The 15791-nt window shown below is 57.1% G+C and overlaps 2 protein-coding genes across 4 annotated transcripts in view; one reads left to right on the forward strand and one right to left on the reverse strand.

Annotated features, from left to right (window-relative positions):
* Positions 1–782: 782 nt before the first annotated feature.
* The window catches only part of PAK6 (p21 (RAC1) activated kinase 6), a 39043-nt gene continuing 24034 nt past the window's right edge, over positions 783–15791 (forward strand). The window contains exons 1-3 of one of the 3 annotated variants that reach the window (XM_025389885.1): positions 783–1738; positions 2502–2584; positions 15665–15776. The gene's annotated coding sequence lies outside the window, so the exon portion shown is untranslated. Of the gene's footprint in view, positions 2019–2372; positions 2585–15664; positions 15777–15791 lie in introns of those variants that run through there. The other 2 variants (XM_025389884.1, XM_025389883.1) reach the window with 2 other exon arrangements.
* On the reverse strand, positions 14284–15714 carry C7AH15orf56 (chromosome 7a C15orf56 homolog). Its single transcript, XM_025389887.1, has one exon. The coding sequence runs from the start codon at positions 15634–15636 to the stop codon at positions 15016–15018; it is 621 nt and encodes a 206-aa protein (XP_025245672.1). The 5' UTR covers positions 15637–15714; the 3' UTR covers positions 14284–15015.

The following is a 15791-nucleotide window of genomic DNA, read 5'->3' on the forward strand; positions in this document are numbered from 1 at the left end:
ATGCCAAAGGTCACTCAGCTGACGAACAGTGGAGCTCAGATGCGGAAGACTGAAAACTCAGAGCCTGGGCTTTTAACCAAACACCGCATGGCTTCGCTACAGAAGAAAGTTAGAAAGAGTTTTCAAAAATAAAATGTGGAGCCAGGTGCCACCTTGGATATAGGGGACTGGGGGACGGAAAGAGTCAAGAACTCCCAGGCTTCCCTCTGGCTGTCAATAGCCAGTGGGTCCTGGCAGTGGGAGCTGGGCCATCAGAGGTGGCGCCCGAAGTGGGGCAGGCACAAAATGAGTTTTGGGGCCAGCGTTTGCCCGGGTGATGGTCAAAGCCACAGAAAAAAGGTGTTTTGACGGAGTGGTGGCTGAATGTGGGGAGAGATGAGCAGGGGACCAAGCCTGGAGCTTGGGCAGCCCACGATTGGACACTGGGAGAAGAAAAGGAGCCAGCGGAGGAGACACTGAGGCTAGGAATGGGAAGGGCACTGTGGAAATCTGGGCTCCACCTGGCACTCCGGGGAGCGGGTAGGGGGGCGCATCAAGGAGCTCAAGCTGCCTCACCAGCAAATGCCTCTGTTTTTGACCAGGGGCAGTGAAATAAAGGGACTCAGTTAAGTAACTGGTTTCTGGTTCCTGCCAACCCAGGAAGCCGGCACCGGCCCTGCCTTACATCCCATGTGCCACTCTCAGCCTTCGAAGCAAAACCAGCTGAGGCCAGCACCTGCCAGGTCTGAATGCACAGCTCCAAGTTCTGGGGGGTGGGGGGTGGGGTGAGCCAAGGAGGTCTGGCTTCTCTAGGGCAAGGGTAGGGAGGACAACAGGGAGGCTCACCCTGAGCCCGCAGGCAGCCCTTCCTCCTCCTCCCCTTCAGCAAAGAAAGGCAGAGAAAAACGTGTTTTTATAAATAGCTCCAGCCCCAGCTGATTTGTAAATTCCGTGGGTTTTTTTGTGTCAATGACATCACCTTCCTCCCCATGGCAACCCCCGACGATATCAAAATTGCCAAGCAACGTTGGAGCAGCTCGGCGCCCCAAACGAGCAGGTCGCTGCCTGAGGATTTAATGGAGAAATCCCAAAGTGAGCCGGGGCGCACGGTGGAGGAGGGGCGCGCCGCAGCCGGGGCCGCCGGGCCCTGATGGGCGGGAGCGGGGTGGAGCGGCCTCGCCTGACAGGCAGCCCTGGGCGCTGCGCTCCGCGGCCACACTCTGGAGACAGCCACTGTCCAGGCAGGTGGGGGAGGGCGCTACTCCCGTCCTGATGTACCAGGAGCCGCCAGCAGCCATCCAGGTGACTAAGCCGGCCCACTAGCACTGAGTCACCGCCCGCCTGGAGCTGTTCTTGCTTCTCCTTTGCATCTGATTATTTTGGGAGCTGGAAACTTGGAGCTGCACCTGAGTCCCGCCCCTTCTAGCTCTCCCCTCCCTACCTTGGGCTCCAGGAAGATGGGACTTGCTGTGAGTCTGCTGCCACCCGCTAAAGATATGGAAGACGCTGTGGGGGCCAGAGGTGCCCGGGGGGCCGTGGCAGCAGGCAGAGTGCAATAGCAGATATGGTGGTCAGGCTGCCCGTGTGTGTCCTCTGGAGGTGTAAGGACAGAAGGGCAGTCTTGTCCGAGCTGACTGGAGTCCTCCCGGGCTGGCTCTGAACTCATCTCCCAGGGGGATGTTTCTGTAAAGGAGTGGCTTCTGGGGTCGGAGTGGCATTTGGAGAGCAAGGCTGGATTGGCTTAGGCTGGCCTGGGCAGGTAGGTGGCTCTATGCTGGGCGTGGACCCACGTGTGTGTGAGTGCGAGAGTGTGTAAGCCAGTGTGTGTGCTGGGGACAGCAGCTGGGTCCAGCAGAGCTGGCTGGGGGCCTGACAGCAGTTTATCCTAACTGATGCTGGGTGGGCGTAGGCCCTGAGATGGGCATCAGGGAGAGGGGACGCCAGACACACGGCCTAAGCAGGGTGAGGAGCAGCTGCCAGCCCCGGCAGGCCCAGGCCCTGTCTGGGTGCACAGGACCGAGACACAGCAACATGCCCAGGTAGGAAGCCTTCCAGAGGGGCTGGCCAGGGTGAGAGCCCATCACTGGGGGGCTGGGCTGCCCCTTCATTCTGGCAGGTCTGGGTACCAAGGAAACAGCTTCCTACCAAGAACCTTGTCACTCTCTCAGGCAGGGCCAGTCAGCACCCATGTGCGTCTCTGCTGAGCTCACAGGGACACCATTCAGTGAGAAGGGTGCTGGCCAGGGCACGGCTTCCCCACGATCAGGACCCAGCGGGTGCCACCCTCAAGCCCCTGGTCCCCACAGGGCATGCCCCAGTGTGTGTCAGGAGGGGGGAGGTCTCACCTCCCCCACACAGCTGGCAGCTTTGCGGGCACCAGTGAGTAAGCTGCCAGAGGGAGGGAGGCTCTGTGCCCACAGAGGCAGGACAACACCAACCAGGAGCCTTCAGGAGAAGAGGCTGGGTGAAAAAAGCACTGAGGTTTTCTTTTCCTTTTTTTTTTTTTTCTATTTTGCCTGAAGGGAGTGCCGCTTCCTGGGCTAGAAACAAGCACCAGCCTGCAGTGGAGAACGCGGGGCCCCACTGCCCAGAAGGAGCGGCCACGGTAAGGTTCCCCCTGCCGCTGCATGCTCCGGATTCCTGGGCTAGGGACGGGGATGCTAAGGTGTCCAGGCTGCCTCCCACCTGGGACAGGGAGGCTAACTCCACAGCTGTGGGTTCCTGGGTCAAGGAGCTCCACTCCCAACCCGACCTGCCGCCCTCTTTCCAGATTGACTGTGAAACAGTCCAATCCCAGCTAGACGCTGGCTGCCTAGCTAGAGGGAGAGGTGCTTGTTTCTGCTGTTCCTGCATGTACTTCCTGCCCCTTCTGGGCCAACCCAGTGTCACCAGGACACCCCTATACCAGGCCCCTCTCACTTTACCGCCTCTGGGACATTTCCCTTGTGTATTCATTCCACAAATATTTAGGGAGCACTGCTGGGTTCCAGGCTCCAAGTCACACCCTTTTGCTGGGTTTCACCTGGCACAGATTCTGACTCTGAAACTCAGTGTCAGGGCAGGTTCGGGGAGCTGCCTGGCCGAGCATGGTCACTCCTCACAGGCCTTGGGCTCCCCACCCCTGCTGCAGGGTGGATGACCTGGTCAGCTTCGGGGACATCAGACCCAGTGAGCTCGGGTTTATAAAGCACTGGGCCCCACCAGGAAGCAAGGCTAATGTCCTGCGGTCTCCAGTTGTCCTTTGCCTGGCATCATACACCAAGAGGTTTGCGCGGTTCTGCTTGCGGTCTTCCTGAGGCTGGTTCTGGTGGGAACTGGGCTGCAGGAGGAGAGGATGAGCTTAGGAGCCGTGTGGCCCCCAGGCCTGGTGGGCCTGGGACTCAGCCCCACGGGAGCTCATCGAGCTGGGGTTGAGGCCTTTGGGGCAAGCAAGGAGTCTCCTCTGCAGGCAGACTTCCCTGGCGGTTGTCCTGGCCAGGCTTGGAGGTGGCACCTGGGAGCCCTAGTGAGCAGAGCGCCTGGTCAGGGAAGGGTCAGCGCCAGAGGCAAGCCCTTCTGGGAGCAGCTGATTTGGATGGAAGCTCTGTGCACCTGAGATGGGGAGTGTGGGGACTGCACGGCCTGTCCAGCGCCCCGAGGACAAACCGAAGCCCTCCCAGACTTGCCAGACACAGGGAGGATGCAGTGGGTGGGGTCTCCAGCCAAGGAAAGCCCACTCTGCACAACTCCTAAGGATGACCAAAAAGTTCCCTGTCCTGGAGGAGCACATGCACTCGGAGTCGGGAGGAACCCGTAAGTGTCTCACGCCAGTGAATTCCCACACCTGGCTCCTGGACGAGGAGAATGACCCAGCTGTGGGGGTATCTCCTGCTGCCTCACAAAAGGTGACTCTGTGCCTAGGAGTCTTCCATGAATGCAGAGCTGAGCAGGGGCTGCTGCCCAGTTGGGGGCAGAGGGGCCGAGGCTGTTGAGCACCAGGCAGACAGCAGGCCAGCAGCGGGCAGCAGGCTGGGCCGGGGGGAGCAGAGAGTACGGGCCAGGGCAGGCTGGGCAGGAGAGGAAAAGGCGCCTGGGGTCCTGAGGGCTCAGGGCGGACTCCAGACAGCTGGCCTTGTTATGCCAGCCCACTTCTGTGGGAGAGGCCCCCTGCATAGGGGACTGGGCAGGGAAGAGGCTGAGACACTGAAAGACTGAATTCCTCACCCAAATGGCCCAGAGATGCCCACTGCACAGTGTCCTGGGTGCGGAAGGCAGGAAGGACTCATGGGAGGCTGTCCTGTGGACTGAAGCAGAAGGTCCTTCCCATAAGATGCCCTCGTCACCCTGAGCAGGAAGGCCCGGGCTGCGGAAGCAGTGCCTGAGACCTGAGCAGCAGGAAGGATACCAGTAAAGCTCATCAGGAGGCATCTGGCTGCCTGCACCTAGCGGGCCTCAAGGAGAGAGCTTGGTGGACTAGCCAGCAGGTTGGGGTGGAGCAGCAAATGGAAGCTTCTGAGGGCAGAATGAGTTCCCAACTTGCTGAAGCCAAGGCTGGCCCTCCTGCCCAGGGCGAGCAGTCTGCCTGGGCCTGGGAAGCTGCCCCCTTCTGAGAGCTCAGCCCTAGGGCCCAGGAAGGGCTAAGGCGAGAAGAGTGAGGTGTGAGATAAAGGAGACCGTGTCTTTTCCTGGCAGGGTGTGGGGTCCAGGCCGCACCTTGTTCTGACGCACAGGCTGCCAAGCAGATGACAGCCATGGCCTGCCTACTAGGTGCAAGCACTGGTGGCAGGAAGAGGGGGTGGACCAGGCAGGACAGAGCTCTTGCCCTGGGGATGCTTATAGCCCTAGAGCAGAGCAGTGGAGAGGAAAGCTGAGCTGAGCGTGGGGCCAACTGCACCAGAAACAAGCGGAGCCACAAAACCACGATCAGCCCCCGGGTGGCTTCGTCCTTTTGCCCACTCTGTGTCCCAGACTCATCGCTGAACTTGGCAGCCATGACCCATCCAGCCCAGATAATTTATACATTTACACCAACACTGGGCGATGGTTCTTAACATAGAACTTTATAAAGATGGACAAAACAGATAACTTGAGAATGACAAACAAAGGAAGAAGCAGCTTCTATCTGCAGTTGCAGGAGGAGGTGAAGGCTGGGGGAGACAGACCAGGGCGGGAAGAGGCAGGACGGTGGTTGGTTAACATGAAGTCAGCAGCGTGAGCCTCAGGCCCGGTGCTGCCTCTTCCTGGTGACTCGGGCAAGTTATTTCATGTCTCTGGGTCTCAATTTCCTCTCCTGTTCAACAGAGATAATTATAGTACCTATGAGTTAGGGTTGTTGAGAGGATTAAATAAGATAATAAGTGAATGCTCTGAACGGCATGACTGGCACGTACGTACATGTTCAGCAAGAGATAACTATTATCACTGTGATGATAACTGGTGTCAGAGGAACAAAGTGCCAGGAGAGACCATACCTTGTTCAGGGGAATCAGGAAAGGCTTCACGGAGGAGGTGACTTTGAAAGAACCCTCCTCTGAGGAGAAACGAAAGCTCTCAGAATGCCCAGGAAAGCTGGGAAGAAACAATCATGCCAGGTCTGTTTTTTCCCAAAATAGCACATTGTTTGTCCACTGAGACTTCCTAAGGAATAACTTGAGACTCCTCCTTCTGGGGTCTAGACTGGGAGATCTTGAGGACTTGAAGTGGGCTGCCCCTGGTGAAGGGATCCAGAGCCCAGCTGTGGCCCTGGCCCTATGCCTTTTGGGGCGTGGAAGCTTTTTTCACATGCTGGCCCTAACTCCATGAGGAACCGCGTTCTGCTGCGTCCCATCTAAAGCCTACACTTGGCGATGCGGCAGGCAGAGGGGCCAGACCAGGCCACGGCAGGCTCCGGACCACCCTGGCAAGTGGTTTAGAAATGCCTAGTAATCGTGGGCCAGGCGCTGTGGTTCACGCCTGTAATCCCAGCACTTTGGGAGGCTGAGGTGGGCGGATCACGAGGTCAAGAGATCAAGACCATCCTGGCCAACATGGTGAAACCCCATCTCTACCAAAAAATACAAAAAATTAGCTGGGTGTGGTGGCGCATGCCTGTAGTCCCAGCTACCCAGGAGGCTGAGGCAGGGGAATCGCTTGAACCCAGGAGGCGGAGCTTGCAGTGAGCTGAGATCGCGCCACTGTACTCCAGCCTGGCCACAGAGCGAGACTCTGTCTCAAAAAAAAGAAATGCCGGGGCCGGGCGCGGTGGCTCAAGCCTGTAATCCCAGCACTTTGGGAGGCCGAGACGGGTGGATCACGAGGTCAGGAGATCGAGACCATCCTGGCTGACACGGTGAAACCCCGTCTCTACTAAAAAATACAAAAAACTAGCCGGGCGAGGTGGCGGGCGCCTGTAGTCCCAGCTACTCAGGAGGCTGAGGCAGGAGAATGGCGTGAACCCGGGAGGCGGAGCTTGCAGTGAGCCGAGATCTGGCCACTGCACTCCAGCCTGGGCGGCAGAGCCAGACTCCGTCTCAAAAAAAAAAAAAAAGAAATGCCTAGTAATTGTGAGGCTCCATCTCAGGAACTTTTCGTTTTTCCTTTTTTTCTTTTTTTTTTTTGAGATGGAGTTTCGCTCTTGTTGCCCACCCTGGAGTGCAGTGGCGCGATCTTGGCTCTCTGCAACCTCCACCTCCCAGGTTCAAGCGATTCTCCTGCCTCAGCCTCCCGAGTAGGTGGGATTACAAGCACCCACCACCACACCCGATTAATTTTTGTATTTTTAGTAGAGATGGGGTTTCACCATGTTGGCCAGGCTGATCTCAAACTCCTGACCTCAGGTGATCTGCCCACCTCGGCCTCCCAAAACGCTGGGATTACAGGTGTGAGCCACCACACCCAACCTGTTTTTTCTACAAAGGGTTATCTGTTCTGTGAATTTAGGAAAGGTAATCCTAAGGCCTATTCACCTAAGAAAAACGAGGCAACCCCAGAGCATGACAGGCTTTCTTGGGCTGGGGGAACTCACATGCGAAAAAAACAGGTTCCCTCATAACCACACGAGAGGCTGCAACCGCCTCGGCCCCAGCAAAGGGACACCTCTGCTGGCCAGCATTTCCAACTAAACCTCATCACGACACATCAGGCAGGGCAGAGACCCAAGTATTCAAAGAGGGACAGTGACGACTCTTTTTGCACACCTGTGGATTCTCCGTGGCAACCTGTTCCCCAAAAGTGCTGCCTCGGTCAGCAAATCCCAGTGTCTCTCTGCCCAGGCAGCAGTCTCTCGTGCTCTGGTCTGCCCACAGCCTCCATGCATTCAGCCCCTTGGGCCTCTTGCTATGGGGCCAGAAGCAGAGCTGTGTCCTTCAGGCTGTCAAGGACCTGGCTAGGGAATCCTCTGGGTGTCCAGGGAAGCAGGTTCAGAAAGCTCAGTTCAGCTGGGGCTGTGTTTTGATCTCTGATCCCAGTGCAGCAGGGACCAGCCCGCTCAACTCAGGGCAGACAGCAACAAACCAGTCACCTCGCCCGAGGCCTCCTGCTGCCTGCCTGCTGCCTGCCTGCCTGGTGACCAGGACTCCTGAAGGCTGCAGCAGCCGCAGAGTTAAAACTGTAAAACCGGGAAGACTGGTTATGTGGCTCAGCTTCCTGGCCTGAAGAGGCTCCAGCCTCCATTTTCTTTCTTTCAGCTTATGGAATTGTGCAAGAAAGCACAGAGGGTGGAGGGAGCGAGGGGACCAGTTATGCCACAGCCTCCTGCACCACCAGAGCACAGTCCCAGGCCAGCAAGGAGGAGCTCTGAGGCGGAAAAGGCTGCCCCAGGAATGAGCTGGCCATCTCAGATTGCTGTAGCACATTCAAGCCAGCGGGAGTCCCCAGAGGATGTTTCATCCAGCCCCCATAATTTTAAAGTGGGAAACAGGTCCAGAGAAGGAAAGTGGGAACCGAGGGCACACAGCTAACTAATGGCAGGGTGAGTTTCCAGCCCAGGGATCCTCAGTTGCCTGCCCAGCACTCTTGCTACCCAGACTGCCCCCCATCCCACCCCCGTGCTACCAAGGGCCCATGCGGGAGGAGGCAGCAGCCACTGGGTAACCTGATGGATTGGGAGATGCAGCCTGGCCTGACACATTGGGAGTCTGGGCAGATCCCTACTTCGCTCCTGGGTGCCTCCTGCCATCCCCCCAGCATCCTGCTGGACCTGAAACCATAGCCCAGCCCATGCTTGTCAGTCAAGTGCTTCCCAAGGATGAACTTTGCACACGGCACCCAGGCCACTCTTGGGTACCAGGCCACTCTCTGATGAAGAGATCTAACTAATTTATGAATGGATTGATTCAAGTTCTTTTTATCCCGGGTAACTTCATGTCTTAAGCCAAAGAAGGGAGTCATGATGAGTGTCAGAGATGAAACAGAGGTTCTGGGGCGGAGGGTAGGGGAAGCACCTGGGAGGCCCTGTTCCTCAGGTGATCTTCTGATTGGTGTAGACTTTTGACCCCAGGCAGGCATTTACATGTCCAATAGCCACCATCAGAGGTCAGTTCCCAGAGGCAGGAGGCCTGTCACTTGTCGCCGGTCACCAGGCCCAAGCTAGACAAGAAAAGTTTTTCTATTCCACTAGAGTGGATCTTGCTGGAAGACCATGTGTCTGGGATCCAGAAAGGTGGGGAGAGGTAGAGGTCTCAGATCCTGGGGACGGATGGAGCTGGCCCCGGGGGGTAAGAATGCAAGGCCAGGAGTGAGCAGGCATTCAGGACTCCTGTCGAGGAGAGGGTGGTCAGGACAGGAGGAGGGGCTGCCTCATGGACGATGAGGTCCATCATCCTAGCAGAGGCTGTTGTACCAGCTGCTGGTGAGGGTATGGCAGTGGTGTTACCAGGACCCTGCTATGTCAGCGTTCAACTAAATGTCCCAGCAGGCCAACCACCCCTGCAGTAGTCCAGGGGCTCTGTCCGGTGTGTGCCAGAATACTGGGGGAGGGAGGACCCTGAGAAGCGTGGCAGCACAGCACAGATCCGCCATGTGGCCATTAGGCCATGCCTTCTGACCCAGGGCACGTGCAGAGGTCCACAGACTCTAGGACCAGCTAGTTAGAGTTCCTAGGGGGCCGCACAGCCCAGAGTCTGTGTGTTTTGTGCATCTGGAACTAAGGTGTTCTGCCCAAAGTGTTGGAGGTGGGCCTCAGGCAACAAATACCCTGCTTTCTCACACCCTTTCCTTCCTTGGAGCTTGGGCCTGGGCCCTCACCTAGTCAGGCACAGGCCTCCGTCCCCCACACTCACCTGTCCTTCCTGAAAGTCAGCCACTGGGCTCCACGCAGGAGTGTCACAGTCACACCCAATCTCAGACCTGGGGCAGTCGCTGGAAGCTCAGAAGGGAGAAGACAAGACAATGAAAGTTTCCCATTCAAGGAGGCATCCAGCTATTAGTTCTGCCAGCAAACATGCCAGCCAGAGAGCTAAACTGCCAGCAACAGATGTTTGGATGAAACTTTGGAGGCCATTAAGAGCAGGCGCTGCAAAGCAATTGTAGCGAGAAGATATTAAATGAATCCATCATGTCTCTAAAATGAGTGTCCTTACCACAGACCTGACTCTTGCTGTTCCCCAGCCCTTCCCAGGGTAGCCCAGGATGCACCTGGGATGGGCGCTGCAGCCTGCAATGGTCCCTGCATCTGAGGGGCTCCTCCCGGGTCACCAGGCCCCTTTGGGACTGTCAAGCAAGTTTAGCCCCCAGTGTCAGCTTGAGTTTGGGGAGGATGGTTTTATATATTCCCGTTGGCACAGGAAGCCTAGTACACTTGCAGAACCCGAGGGAAAGGCAGGCAGAGAGAGAGAGGCTCGAGGTTCTGCTGAGGCCCAGGGTATCAGCAGGACACGTCTGTCCAGCAGCCAGGCAGGGACCCATGGGCTTTTCCAAAACACCTAACCAGGCCCCAGACAGTGCTACTCCCTGGCGCTGGGCTCTCTTTCCGGAATCTGGGGTGAACAGACCTGTTGGGTTGATTTAGTAGCAAGTGGTAGCCTTGTTTTCTGGACGAATCCTGGGATTCTACTCCGTGGCACATCAAACCAAGCTCCAGTGTGCACGCCGGGGGCGGGGAGGGGAGCTTTCTCCTTGGTCCCTTCCGCAACTGTGAGGGCTGAGGGTTAAGAACCTCTCAACCCATTTGGGGGTGCTGCTCCTCCATACTCCTGTATCCCAATGCTCTAGACCTCATTATTCCACCACCCTCCCAAGGGAGGGAGGTACTCTTTCCATGACACGCATCAGGAGACTGAGGCCAGAGACATGCCATAAGTCTCCAGAGGCAAGAGGGCTCCCACCCGCAGGACTCCACAGCTCTGCAGCTAGACTCCATCAACTTCCCTCCTGCCTGGGGGCCCCGAGGGCCTGGCAGTGTCAGCTTCCTAGGCTCACACTTCCAGATGCGTGGAGGTTCGGAGGTTTGCACCTCCCTCTTGGTCCCATCAGCAGAGAGAGATGGGTGGTCCCATCGGGGTGAGGAGCAGGAAGAAGCAGGTGCTGGGCAGCCTGCAGGAGAGTGGGAGGAAGGGATTTTCCCCCAAGAGTGCCTCTCTCCCAGGCCTCAGGCTCCAGGGTGAGTGGGCGGGGACCCCTCTGGGAGCCCCGGCTCCTCAGGGCTCCTCCTGCCAAGCATCCAGCACACGTGCCCCCACCTCCCTGGCAGGTCCTGCCTGAGGGCCTGAGGCGGCTGGGGCGCTGGGTCTGTGAAGGGCAGACGTGGGATGCAGGAACTTCAGGCAGGGTGCTGGCTTGTGGCCAGGAAAGCCTAGCACCTGATTCCTAGCAGGGAACTCAGTGACAGAGTGGGGGAACCTGAGGACCCCTCTGCCCCTCACACCCAGTGCCATGTGGGGGTCCTCATATGTTACTCAGAAATAGGGAGGGAGAGTCCCCCTACCCCCACCCCCAGCCCTCTTGTGTCTCATGTGACAGCCTTCCTGGGCAGTGATTTTTATTAAATACAAATGCCTTATATTCAGGTCTGAGTTGGTCTCTCCCCACTGCCTGTTCAAACATTCCACGGCGCCAGCAGCCTCTAAGCAGCAGAATTGAGAGAACTAGCTTTGGGGTCAGATACACTTCCATTCAAATTGCAGTTCCTCCACTCAGTAACTGGCTTACTTAGTCTTTCTGGGCTGGATAACAAAATACTGTGGGCTGGTGGTTTATAAACAACAGAAATTTATTTCTCACAGTTCTGGAAGCTGAGAAGCCCAAGAGCAAGGTGCTGGCAGATCTGGTGTCTGGTGAGGGCCTGCTTCCAGGTTCAGAGGTGGCTGTCTTTTTGCTATAATCTCACATGATGGAAAGGGCCAGGGATCTCTCTGGGGGCCTCTTTCATAAAGGCATGAATCCCGTTCATGAGGGCTCTGCTTTTGTGACTTAATCACCTGCCAACAACCCCACCTCCTAATACCCTCGTATTGGTGATTAGGTTTCAACAAATGAATCTTGGGGGGGACATAGGTTTCAACAGATGAATCTTGGGGGGACACAAACATTCAGTCTATAGCAGTAATTAGGAGATCTTCAGCTGTTCTTTAACCACTCCGAGCCTCAGTTTCCTCATTCGTCAAATGTGAATAATAATTGTACAGGACTTCCATCCCAGGGTTGTTGTGAAGACTAAGGGAGGTAGCACAGGTACACAGCTTTGTACCGGGCCTGGTCCATGGGAAGCATGCCATCATTGGCAGCCATTATTATTTCTATTATTAGGGGAGGGCGGAGTCGCCCAGAGGAAGGAGGCTGGAAGGAGTAAAAGAGCTTGTTAGTCGCCTTCCTCATCCCCAGGAAGCTTTTCAAGTCATGGAGCAGAAAGATGCAGGGAAGGGATAATGTGTTTGTCTTTCTAAACCACAAGCTGATCCCTATCTTTCCTCTTTGGCCCTAGCCCGAGTGCTCAGCCCTGGCTGTTGGCGCTTAGATGTTACAACAGGCCCCGACAGCCACAGGCTGAGGGAGAACCAGGAAGTACCTGCCCCACCCGACGTGCCCGCCTTGCTGCCCTCCCAGACCATACTGGCCTGCCAATACCTCTGAGATGGCACCACTCCAAGAGCCATGTCCCGTGGTGAAATGCCTGTTTTGGGTGTCTCTTCCAGAGCTCCTACCCAATTTGTAGAATGGGAGTGCCTGGACAATTCCTTCAACCAGAAGGTCTGTGCCAGCAGCCAAGGCTCCTCAAAGGAGGATGTGCCTGGAGCCCCCTGTGCTCAGCATGGCAACCTGGGAACAAGGCAGAGGGTGGCACGTGGACGCTGCAGGAGACACTGTCCCCAGACTGCTCCTGATGCTTCCCGTGCTGTTGTTCTGCCCTTTCCTTCTGGGCAGGGCTGAGCTGGGCATGGATCAGAGAAGAATAGAGAAGGGGAAGAGTCACACATAGGAATTAATCACTCAGGACCTACCCTGAATGGATGATTCAGTGTGGATCCCCAGCTGTCTCAATGTGTGGGGAGGGGGGTGTCAATGGGGGGGGGCGTGCAACCCAGTGCAGCTGAACTTCACGTAGATGAGACTGGAAGTGCAAAAAACTGGTGTTGTGATGGACCTGAGGGATTCCCTAGTGTAGTCTTGTATCCAGTTCTCTGGCCTACCTGACTGACAGTTATTCTTGAATACCTCCAGTGATGGGGGACTCATTACCTCATTGGTCAGTCTAACTTGACCCTCTGCCTCTCTCAAGGCCCCAAACCCACTGTAGCTCCCAAGGGGTAGGAGGAACCCAGGGTTTCCTAGAGTTACTCTCTATAGGGTGAGGATGGGACTTGGCTAGTAGCCATTCTAGGACACCTAAGCCTGGATTCAAACCAAATTAAATACCAGCTCATTTCTGGTAATATTCTAACATTCATACTTCATTGTAGTTCTGTTCAAAAGTACTGCTTGGAGCTGTGATTTGGGTATATAAGGCATTTGCAGTAAAAGAAAATAATTCGGCCGGGCGCGGTGGCTCAAGCCTGTAATCCCAGCACTTTGGGAGGCCGAGACCGGCGGATCACGAGGTCAGGAGGTCAGGAGATTGAGACCATCCTGGCTAACACAGTGAAACCCCGTCTCTACTAAAAAAACGCAAAAATCTAGCTGGGCGAGGTGGCAGACGCCTGTAGTCCCAGCTACTCAGGAAGCTAAGGCAGGAGAATGGTGTAAACCCGGGAGGCGGAGCTTGCAGTGAGCTGAGATCGGCCACTGCACTCCAGCCTGGGTGACAGAGCAAGACTCCATCTCAAAAAAAAAAAAAAAAAAAGAAAAGAAAATTTGCATGTGCATTCATGAATCAGTAAAAATAATTTAGGGTGTCAATTCTAGGTTAGACAATATAATGCATTTCATTCTAGCTTTGGTTCATGGTTCCTTTCAAATCCTCAGCAACCAATCTCTCCCACCTCCACGCAGCACATTCTGCTTCTGCAGCCAGCATTCGGCCAGTGCACCCATGTCCTTGGTAACTCATCTGTTGGGGGAGCCATTCTTGTATCACCTGGTCCCCCTCCCACTGCCCCCTCATCCGAGGCCTAGCAGTCAGCTTCCTGGGTGACCACAGAAGGTCAGCGTTTGTCTAAGCGGGTCAGGCCTACAGTATTGTCCAGTCAGAGGAAAGAGAAAGAATCCGCGTGGGAAAGACACAAAGAGGAGGAGGAGAAGACGACGGAGTAAGGGGAGGAGAACAGAAACTAAATATAAATATTGTGTTGGGGATGTTGGGGATGGCAGCGAGGGCCTATGGTTAGCTGGCTGGCTCCCACACCACTGTCTGCTCCCACACCACTGTCCCACGGCATACAGGGCCAGCATCTGCACCTGGCACCATGCTTTTCCAAGGAAAGCAGAGGGCATTGGGCTTGTGGTGCAGCCACACAGAGTACAGACCTGTTTGGGGCTGGCAGGCTCCCACGGGTTGCCTGAGCTCTATTTGGTGGGTGCCTTAGAGTAAACTGTGTGTAACCAATACAGCCTGTAATGCAAAAGATTGAGCCATGAGTAGCATTGATACGTCTAAAGAATCAGTGAACAAAAATAAGTGACCATAGTGACCTCAGTTAATCATTGAAGTCTGACGTGCCCAACAATGATTTTTTAAATCCCTGCACTGTCCTTGGTCCCCGCTCTGTGACACTGGCAGTCACCCAGCCACCACTTGAGGGCAGCCATTTAGAGGCCACATGTACTGCGTTTCCAAGCCAGAACCTCCTCAGCACTCAGCACTCAGCACTCAGCACTCAGAGAGAAGAGCACACATCTTCTCTCTGGGGGCCCAAGACAAGGAGAGCAAAGGTCTTCTCACTTCTTTATTTGGGGAAGGGACAGGTGATCCCTGTCCCTTCCCCCAATATAGAAAACACCCGGTACCCCAAAAGAAACATGGCACGGGGGCAGCCAGGAGTGAGCCCCTTGGAATGGCCATTCTGATCTTAGGCAGGGACTGCTGAGGACAACCAGGGGATGCCGACTCTGGAACAAAATCACAGGCGGAGAGCTCCCGAACAGGCCCCAGCCGTCTGGAGTGCGGGTCTCCTGCCCTAGGACTCTCAGGCTAGAAAGTTCTCAGGACTCAGGACTGCGCAAGGTCTGACAAGGGAACTCGAATCCCTTAAATCCCACTTTCCTGCCTGCGCAAGGGGCTACCTCAACACAGTCTTCGGGCCCTGTCCACATGGGACAGATCATTCAAGGTGACAGGTTTTCGGACTTCCGCGTGGGCTCTCCAGGATGTGTGGGTGGGCACACGCGGCCCCGCGACAAAGGAGAGTCGGCCCGCGGCTCTGGAGCGTGCATCTGCGATGCCAGTGAGCCAGGTGATTACACACAGCCGGCACCCAGCTGGTTCTCCGGGTCGGGTCTCCGCGAGGCGGCCACCGGGCCGTGGAGCCGCAGGCAGGTCCCCGCGGCAGTGGCCCCCCAGGGCCCGGAGGCGAACGGCGGGCAGGAGCTGGGGTCAAGCAGGTGGAGAGAGAGTTAGGCAGCGGGGCGCCCCTCGGGCAGAGGGGCACCTGGCCAAGGCCCCCGCTACCCTCGGTAACTTCTCCCGCGCTCTGGGTTCGCCGCCGCGTCCTACCTGAGGCCACACCCTGAAATCAAAACCGCGGCCAGGTGAAGCCGGCGCTGCACCAACGTGTAAGCGCGGCCCCTCCTCGGCGTTCCCGCGCCGAGGTCCCTCCCGCGGAGGGCGGGCCCGGCTCCCACGGCCTCTTCGAGCGTTCCTGGGCTTCCCGCTCCGCAGGTGGGTGCCCCGGCTGCCCTGGAGGGTCGCGGCGAGAGGACAGGCCTCCCAAGACGCGCGGCCCCCTTCCTGGGTGCCCATGCCCCGAAGTTCGGGACCAGCGGGCGCCAGGCGAGGGGCCTTGGGCTTAAGCATCTGGAGCTCCGCGCCCCTGGAGCGGGACCTCCCTCCGCGGGCGCCCGCCCGGCGCGGGGCATTCGCGTCCCCGAGAGGGCGCAGCAGTGGGGCCTGCGACCCGGGTGGCCGCGCCGGGTCGGAGTGCGGCGGGAGAGGGGCCGCCCCGGAAGCGGTGCTGCGCCCAACGTCCCCTTCTCCCCGTGAGCCCCGCAAGGAGGCTGCCGCCTCTTGCACCTGAGCCAGGAGTTCAGTCGGGAGGCGGGCGCGGGGCGGTTCCCAACGCCTGGACGCCAGCCAGTCGCAACACCCGCGGGAACACTTGCTACATTGGCCATAATGCATTTCTGATCTGTTTCCGCGCAGGCCTGCGGAGGACTGGCCCAGGAAGGTCCCAGGTCTTCCCTCGCCTCAGCGCCTAAGAGAGCAGTCCAGAGCGGGTGAGGAGTCTCGAGGAACAGGCGGAAGGCGCCGGAAGGTGAGTGAGCGAGCG

Source organism: Theropithecus gelada, chromosome 7a, assembly GCF_003255815.1.
Source record: "Theropithecus gelada isolate Dixy chromosome 7a, Tgel_1.0, whole genome shotgun sequence".
In the NCBI taxonomy this organism is placed as follows: domain Eukaryota; kingdom Metazoa; phylum Chordata; class Mammalia; order Primates; family Cercopithecidae; genus Theropithecus; species Theropithecus gelada.

Excerpts from the sequence above, each read along its gene's own strand:
- C7AH15orf56 (XM_025389887.1), bottom strand. The coding sequence starts at position 15,636 with ATGGCCAATGTAGCAAGTGTTCCCGCGGGTGTTGCGACTGGCTGGCGT.